The 9,149-nt window shown below is 46.7% G+C and overlaps 1 protein-coding gene across 1 annotated transcript; it reads right to left on the bottom strand.

Moving 5' to 3' along the window:
• Positions 1–486: 486 nt before the first annotated feature.
• Positions 487–2,569, bottom strand: LOC142766121 (uncharacterized). The gene is made up of 5 exons (XM_075867971.1): positions 2,525–2,569; positions 1,484–1,613; positions 1,179–1,354; positions 662–721; positions 487–590 (listed from the first exon to the last, which is right to left on the bottom strand). The coding sequence occupies exons 2-5, from the start codon at positions 1,597–1,599 to the stop codon at positions 487–489; spliced, it is 456 nt and encodes a 151-aa protein (XP_075724086.1). The 5' UTR covers positions 1,600–1,613; positions 2,525–2,569.
• Positions 2,570–9,149: the final 6,580 nt, after the last annotated feature.

Genomic DNA, 9,149 nt, shown 5'->3' with positions numbered 1-9,149 from the left:
AAGTTTTCGATTCCACTACCTAAAAACAAACCATTCACAATGTTTACAATGCACAAAAAAATAAAAATCACTGAGAGCCCACCCTTACATTTTGTAAGTGCACACTTAGTGTCCTTTTGAGGATAGTTTCCTCAGAATGTCCTAAACATAAAATAGCACATTAAAAACAGCTGCAATAAAAGCATAGTCACCATTTTTTCTAGGGCACTCAGGCGTGGAGCTGTTGGCGGAGAAGTCTTCTGGAGCGTTTTGTGAAGCTTGTTCAGTGCCTCGGACAGTGCTGTCGGAACAATCTTGCGAGCGGCCTGCGGAAGTCTCTATATCAATCTACTCTGATGTTGAAGTGAACATACAACTTACCGGTCACACAAGTTCCTTTTGTGACAGCTGAATGACTGGTTAAGGTTTTCTCTGGCAAGACGAAGTCAGCGGAAATTCTTTCACCAGCTACAAGGGAGCTGCCACCTGCAGAGGTTTGGTCAACAGTCAATTTCGGTAAAAAAAAAAAGAAATCGCGACACTGAACGCACCCTGTTCATCGGGGCACCTCAATGTGTGGGAGCCGCTTTTTGAAGCCTCTACCGCAGGTCCTGAAGAAATGAAATTACGACAATGTATCAGTAAGAGGCTTAAAATAACACAAACTGAAGCTCATCCGCACCTTGCAGTGCAGCTTCTGCAGCCATGTCACAGTCACTACTTGAAGCGACGCTCAGAGAACCTGCATATAAGTGCAGTTGGTACAAGTTACAAAGCTTGTAGCATGGGGAAACTTAAACAGCTCTTTCAAATGCATAAATTGGTCGAACATGGAAGAAAAGAGAAGGCACCAACTATGAAACAAGTAATTTGTGATTTTTGGAATTATCAACAGTGGCAGCTTTCACTGATGAAAGGTATACGTACATGTGCACTCAGGCTTGAAGATAACGTGAAATAGCCCTTTAAAGTCTTTTAAAACAAGTTGCGCAGGTCAAGAGCATTAAAAAACGACAGAAATGTAAAGCTGCTGTTAGGAAGGTAATAGCCCACAATTCACAAAATTTAAGACTTTCCAAGTGTTACTTCTATAGTGAGGCTTCTCCATCGACTACAAAGATCTTCACGGTTAACTGTCGCCACTGATTCAATACAAGTGGCTGCTATTGCACATATTTGAGTTTCAGTCAATCACTTACATGGTGCAGCTGGTTGCACACTGGGAACAGCCATTCTTGTAAGCCTTGTGTGCCCAGGGTCCATGAAACTTTGAGCAGTAAAATGGTCGCTACAAACCCTGTACGTTGCGTACAATAGGCTGGCCGGCTTACTAAGGAGATCATCGCGTCCAGCATACTGCATCCATGCTTTCATCCTGCATTGGCAATGAACTATCAGCTGAAAGGGGAAGTGCTTGAATAGTGATTTTTTATTGTTACCCTCACTGAGCAAGTACGAACAGTAAGCCTAAAGACATGCAAACCATACAAAAGCTTCAACACACCTGCCGCCCCGTGGTATGCGGAAGAAACTCGTCCCAGGCTTTTTGTGGGTTCTGCCATTGTTGAAGCACCACGATACACAGCAGTAGCTGCCGTAGCTTGGACCGCCGGACGGCATGGCGTCAGCGCGGTCTGAAAATGTTAGTAAGTGGATGCTTCGCTGTCAAATTACGAAAAAGATATGTGCACGTCATAAGTGTACCAACAAACCCCTTTGAATGATTAGCTAATCGATGCACAATACGAAACCAGTGATACATCTCTGACCCATAAAACTCTGACTTGCAAAGATATACGTCAAGACCACGTACAAAGATCTTCAGAAGTTTCCAGGCCGCTATCCCTTGTAATGAAATGGTATCGCGGCCTGGGAACTTTAGAACACCTTCGTACGTACGCAGTATCAGCAGTACCTTGGGAAGAAAAATCGTAGTTGAAATTTATGCGGTAAAATTATATTGGAAACGTCAAAAAAATTTGTGAGCAGCTTGCACTAGTGGCACAAGGCTAGCGAAAAAACGAAGATGATGGCCACTTGGCTAGTCCAGATTTGCCTCCGGCACACCAAGAATTATTCGTGTTCCGAGCCTTCGGGAAACGCGTCGTGAAGCATGCGAGGCCCAGCGAATGCTTCTCAATATTTTGCACCGAGCCTATGACCTAGCTGCCCAGCTACGCTCAGCGCACAGACGCTCGCGTCCGTGGCAGACGCAGCACGCGTCGCCTCGGCTTGACGCCGTGCCGCCTTTGCTATACTGCATACGTTGCACAATGTTCCCGTCTAGCCGCCGCATAGAGCCACAAACTTTCTTTTTAGCGAACCTCCCAGTCCTTACAAGCTTCAGAAAAAGGTTACAACTGCGTGAATGAGACGCCACGTAAGAAACAAACTCGCACACTCGAAGCGCAACGTGTGTGTGTGCATCTTTCTATGTTCGTTGCATGGTGTCTTATTCGCGCAAGTGTAACCGTTTTCTGAAAAAATGACCCAACAAGACCAAGAACATGTCATTCAACAAGCTTCGCTTGAAAACGTGCCTCACCTGTTATCTCACGCACGAAAACGCCGACGTTGACGAAAGCTTCTCGCTGTCAGTCATGCATGGGCTTGTCGCTGGGTAGATGGTGTTTATGACAGTACGGCTGAAGAAGAATAATCGCGTAAGGTGTGTTTAATAAATTGTTTTTTATGTATAAATAACATACCAAATTTGGGCGTATAATTATTATTTTGTAAAAACAATTTTGTTGCATTGATTATAACTGTTTTTTTTGCGCTTGCGCCCTCTGACGTTTGGTGAGAGCACTAGTTCGTTACGTAGTCGTGACGCACTTCCTGAGGCCAGGTTTCGCGGAGTGTCCGCTCTTGTCTTCTTCTTTCTCTATGCTTAAGTCTCGACAGAACTTCATAGAAGCAAATAACAATAAAAAGATAAAATGAGATATCTGCGGAAGCAGTTCCTCCACAGCAGCGAACGCAGCAATTCTGCAAAGCTGAGCTTACGCACAATGACGGAAATGACGTGTGCTGCTCGTGGTATTTTTACCCGAATCCGCGACTTGGAGGAGCAGTGCAAGCAATCCACCTCGGAGCGAGTTGCTCTGAAACTGCCAGTGAAAAGCACGAACCCACTCCTATTCAAACAGAGAGAGAGAGAGAGAGAGAGAGAGAGAGAGAGAGAGAGAGAGAGAGAGATAAATAGAGAGGAAAGGCAGGGAGGTTAACCAAGCTTGGCTCGGTTGGCTACCCTACACTTGGGGTGGGGGAAAAGGAGAATAATAGAATGGAAAGAGATAGAAAAGAAGAGGAGTAAGAAAGAGAAGCATGAATACGCTCGAGACTACACAGCACGGTCTCGCACAGTTCTTTCACAAGCGGTCGTGAAGTCTGGTGGTCCTTAAAAAGTACAAAAGGGCTTTCGTGGCTTTGCGCGTATGGCAAGCCGTCGGCCAAGGTCCCAGAATATTCTCTTCTGTAAGCGGCCGTGAATCCAGCTGACAGAGCTTGGCTTCCATAATACGTCGTTTGGTCTGGTATGCTGGGCAATGACATAGAATGTGCTCAAGCGTTTCCTCGCAGGCGCAGATGTTGCATGCCGAAGTGCTCGCCATTCCAAGGAGACGAGAGTACGAATTCGTAAATGCCACGCCCAACCTCATGCGACACAGTAAAGTTTCAGCGCATCGCGGAGCCCGGATGGCAAACGATGTTGCAGGTTTGGGTCGATCGAATACAGGTGCGTGTTGGAGAAACCCTGCGTATTCCATTGTAGGAGAGATATACGGCGAGCAAGTGATTGTAGTAGCTTTGCAGCGTCCGTTCTCAAGAGTGGTATGGGCGTGCGCTGGTCTTGGTCATGAGCCGATCGAGTAGCTTCATCCGCGCGGTCATTGCCGACAATTCCGCAATGACTCGGCAACCACTGAAATACAATATCGTGACCTTCCTTGAGCGCTTCGTGGTAGTCGTGCCTTATCTGATATACTGATTGTTCGTGTAACCCGTGCTGCATAACAAACCGTAGTGACTGTAAGGCTGACCTGGAGTCGCAAAAGATGGCCCATTGGTTAGGTTACTGCCGATGCCGAAGAATGTATTTTACTGCACTTTGAAGTGCGGCGAGCTCTGCTGCTGTCGACGTCGTGGTGTGAGAAAACTTGTACTGAAGCAACACATTTTCAGATGGAACAACCACTGCTCCTGTAGAGCTGTTGGAATTAGTGGAGCCATCGGTGTAAAAATCTATGCGGTCGAAGTACCTTTCGTCCAACAGACGCAAAGTTAATTGCTTCAAGGCTAGCGTTGACATGCGTGCCTTCTTAACGATTCCAGGAACTGATAAGCGCACGTCAGGTTGACGAAGACTCCATAGCGCAGCTGCTGGATGGATCGCAAGTTTGAAACCAGGCGGTAGTATGTCCTGATGTTTTGTCACAATACCGCAGTACGAAGAATGGGGCCTCCGAGCTGTCAAACACGCTAAATGATGTGACGGTAGCCGTGATAAATGCCGAATGTGCGCTCTCAGTACATTCAGCATTTATCAGAGAAATTCAGATTAGTCGCCACGTAGAAAAAAAAAACTGCTACAAATCTACCAGTAAAAAAAGAATTACATCATATCCACGAAGTGAATTAGGATGAGTGGGGCGAAGCATCCATCCGTGCAGTTAACACTTCAATTACCACCATCTCGCATCTTTTCATCACATATTCATCATATACAAGTACCGCCATCCAGCGGACATTCTAAGGACTAAACGATAGGTGATCACTACGACGACGACACGGGACATACGACACACAGCGTAAGGAGCTTCGCCCCTAAAAACACCGTAACGCAGAGAAGACACGGTTGCTCCTGTACGAACCAGACTGTTTCGACAGGGTGCGTCGCTGCGCATGAGGCAACGGGGGACCTTTGGAAGAGCAAAGGCTCGTAGGGTAAACCAGTGCCCATGCGCGAATCCGCTGGTCCGAGCGTCGGGAGCACTGCACGAACTCAACCGAGAACCTTTGGCTATACTCGCGGAAAACATTTCTTGGCAATGCAGCGAAGGCTAGGGAGCCAAATTGCACGTATCTTACCGCTAATTATAGTAATCCGACAACTGTGTCTTTATTTTCTACGTGAGACATGAAAACTGCTGTCCTCATTTTTTGTTGTTGCATGTAGCTCTTTAACAGAGGCTGCAGCTCAGGCCAGAAATATATTTGTATTTGTTTTAATTTATTCGTTGTCATTTCGCTTTTTGAACGCGGGAGAAAGCCGCGCCTTTTACTAGTACCTCGGAACGCCAAGCGGCGTTTTCGTCGATATGAAACGCTGTTTGCGCACAGCCATCTTTTCACAGCGGTACGGAACGAATTACATTCGGAACTACTTCGCGTAGTAGTACATGTCTGGGAGCTCCGCGGCTGTATAGCTTTCAGTGCCAATTAAGAAAAGTTGTCTGGAAAGCTAATAACGAGAGTGAGGAACGAGGTCTACACACTGCCAACGCTCGGGTGAGCCTATAAAATGTTGCGCCGACTTCTATTTACGAAGTCATCTACCTTGCCGGCTAACTAGGGAACTACGTAGTTTGTTCGTGCTACTGCAAGCTTTACCCATTTTTTACAATATTTACTCCCACTTCTCAATTCGTAATGTTTCTTCCTCCATATGGGTAATCCTGGTTTGAATAGTTTCAACTGCTGATCCTGCCTGCTTCAACTTGGTCCTTGCTTTCTCTTTCACAACTTTCGGAAGCAATTGAATGTTTAATTGTGTCCCAGAATATGAGTCAGAATTAAGAGGGACCAGGTTTCAACTCTATGTCGCCTGCCTGGATTTAATAGCACTAACCTAATCACATGCAAACAGTCACACAACAGACCGAGCAAGCACTGAATTTCTCAACACCGTCAGTGTGACTGAATCATCTCGAATAGAAGAAATAAATTCCTTGTCACCAACCTGGACAAAAATAATAGAGGAGCACCTGTCTACAAACGCGGTTTCACCAAATCAACTGAAAAAAAAATGTTGCAAGCGCATCCCGTATTTTATGTCTGAATCGGCTGCTACCTGATGATGTCAGCGCGCACTGATACGCTGATACGCCTGATGCACGTGGGGCGTAGTTTGTTGAAGAATCAGTCCATGGCGGAGGCATGATGGCCAAGTCGGCCGACGCATGCTCGTCCAACGCCTCAGAGAGACAAGCTTGCGGCCAGAACAAAATCTTGGAGGCCATGCCTCCTACCGCGTGTTGCGACCATCCGCCGCGTGGGACCGCTCGCCTCCAGACTGCTTTGTCACGTGATATCACAGCTGCTCGGAGGCAACTGTGAGAGCATTGTTGTTTTCGCAGGGGGCGACCGCCAGAGGCGTTCGCCTCTGTACCAGAGGGGGGAGGGTAAATTCCAGGGGTATGGCGGCGCGTTCGCGGCTCACGTTCCAGGCATAATTTTTCTAGGAGGTATTGGCTCGTCTGAAGTCCGCTCGATTGTGGGGTGAATTGATGCGGTCACGCTCAGACAATTACAGACGCAGTCTTATTACTCACCGGCACAAGTAAAAGAATGTACGATATAAAAGATATGGATGTTGTTTGCAAGGCATGTAAGAAAGAAGTATGCACGCTTGATCATATGCTCTGGGAATATGGGTCGCTTGGCCGTGGCATTTCCCGGGAACGGTTTACAGGATTGATAAAGTCTCACGACCATATCCCCCAAGTCCTGGCTATCCAGTACGCCCATGACAGGGCTAGGAGGCTTGACCTCCCTGTCCCAACGTGGGATTAGCCAAGCAGGTGGCTACACCCTGTGCAGGACGTATAAATAATGTTATTTCCATCCATCCATCCATCCATCCATCCATCCATCCATCCATCCATCCATCCATCCATCCATCCATCCATCCAGTGAATTGATCGCTCGGTGAAATGAGCCCGCCAGACGATCTGGACAAAAAAAAAAAAAAAAAAAAAAAAGATCAGCGTCCGTCTGCCACCGGTGTCACCAATCCCACTATGTAAAATTTTCAATCGGTAAAAACGGAAGTACGCAGTTTTCAGAGAGTGGCAAACGCTTAACACTAAATGTTTTAGAAAAGTTCGTCCAATGTCGCCAAAATACGAAAAATACCATTTGAAGTTCATGACGTCACTCGGTGATGTGTTGGCGCGAAATTTAAAATGAAACTTCTGACTTCGTTTTGCTGCTTCATAATCAAATCTACAATGGTGAAATTAACTTAGTTTGAGTAATCACAGTAAACTTAATTAGTCTAAACAATTTGGGTGCACGTTAAAGAACCCCAGGTGGTCGAAATTTCCGGAGCCCTCCACTACGGCGTCTTTCATAATAGGTGATTTTAAGACGGTAAACCCCACATATCAATAGTAAATATAAACATACTGTTTCAGTTCAGTGTCCACCCTGCCGCGGTGGTCCAGTGGCTAAGGTACTCAGTTGCTGACCAACAGGTCGCGGGATCGAATCCCGGCTGCGGCGGCTGCATTTCCGATGGAGGCGGAAGCGCTGTAGGCCCGTGCGCTCAGACTTGGGTGCACGTTAAAGAACTCCAGGTGGTCGAAATTTCCGGAGCCCTCCCCTACGGCGTCTCTCATAATCATATGGTGGTTTTGGGACGTTAAACCTCTTATATCAATCAATCAATCGATCAATCAATCAATCAGTTTAGTGTCCTTCCAAAGGGCCACTCACCACTCCGCGTTCAAAGACGAGGGGGTGGTTTTCTGCTCTACTTCGCTACCCTTCGCACACGCGATAAATTCTCCTCGCCCCTTAGGTCTTATTAAGCACGTCGACAATGTCAGCACTAAGCGCTGGAGCCTATCGGGACATCGCGCTTCTCGGCTGCACGCTCTTATCACCGCTGGCGCAGTTGTAAACACACACAATGAAGTGAGGTCGGTTGATCGTGCACAATATTCATGCGAGAGAAGGAAGAACGGATGGGCGGCTGAATGACAATGCAGTGCAGGAGACAAATCACATTTGATATTTCGCGCACTTGAACCAATCGAGAGCCAGTACACTATATACGTCGTGGGAGCTACTGCATCCGTCACAGAAGTGCGCAAGAAGGACAAGTATATCAGAAGAAAATATTGAGCTGTTTTTATTTTTATTTTGAGAGCCTGGTGAGTGGCCCTTCAAGAAACAGCACGAGAACCCAAATATTCAACACAAAGCGCGGCCTTAGCAAATATCAAAATGAATCATCTAGCACCGCGAGTTTTCCCGTTTAAATTGAAGTATCGCTCCCTGTTATTCAGAATACGTCACTGAACGCCCTTGTGTGCATGCATCGCTGTCAGGGAGAATAGCTGAACGAAACTGCTAAGTATCTTGTTAGGACGGCTGCGTCTACGTTTTCACGTTACCGTGCTTCGTCGCGTGCCTGCCGACACGTGCATCGGCTAATTTGCATGCGTCGTTTGTAATCCATTGAACTACATGCCATCTTTATCGACCGTCTCTTTCTCGCATTGCCTTGCGTGTATACACTTGAACGACGCAGAAGTGTAACAAAACGCCATTGTGAACGCGAAACATTCGCATTGATTGACCTGCAAGAGAGAAGAATCTGCACTCTTGATCAGGTTCGGCTTAGCCAGCTAGATTTAACCAGTAAACCGGGATTTTTTTCGTGTGGTTTTCTAAATGTAGCTAGGATTTAGCCACGACCTGTGTAAGAGTGTACTTTAGGGAAGCAAGCCGCCGTATGTGCTTTTTTGTTTCTCGTATTTCGTAGCGTTCTCTCTGTTCAGCAACTCCTCACATTAAAAAAAAAAAGACACACCGAAAGCGTTTTCAACACACGTAGCACGAATGCTCCACTCGCAGGTTCATCAAAACAAAGACGATTTGTTCTACTGAAAAGCACCGATGATACGACACCCTTTCGCAGGCGGTGTACGTACTCAGTGCAAGCATTCCCCCGACGAGGTATGTGCGTGCCTCCAACGCGCTTATTTGATATACAGCGAATACCCCAGGGAAATTTGCGTCTAAAGCGAAGTGCGGGGTGACGTTTCATCAATTGCGAACTTAGCTGGCAGCTCGTTCGCTATACAGGCGCGACAAAAGGCGTTTTATGCAAATCGTTAATGATTGGCAGTTGTATACTGAAGTGCATATGCCCAGAAGAC

This window comes from Rhipicephalus microplus, chromosome 6 (assembly GCF_043290135.1).
Source record: "Rhipicephalus microplus isolate Deutch F79 chromosome 6, USDA_Rmic, whole genome shotgun sequence".
NCBI lineage: Eukaryota > Metazoa > Arthropoda > Arachnida > Ixodida > Ixodidae > Rhipicephalus > Rhipicephalus microplus.
Note: the sequence above shows the minus strand (reverse complement) of the source record. Positions and strands in the feature narration are given on the sequence as shown.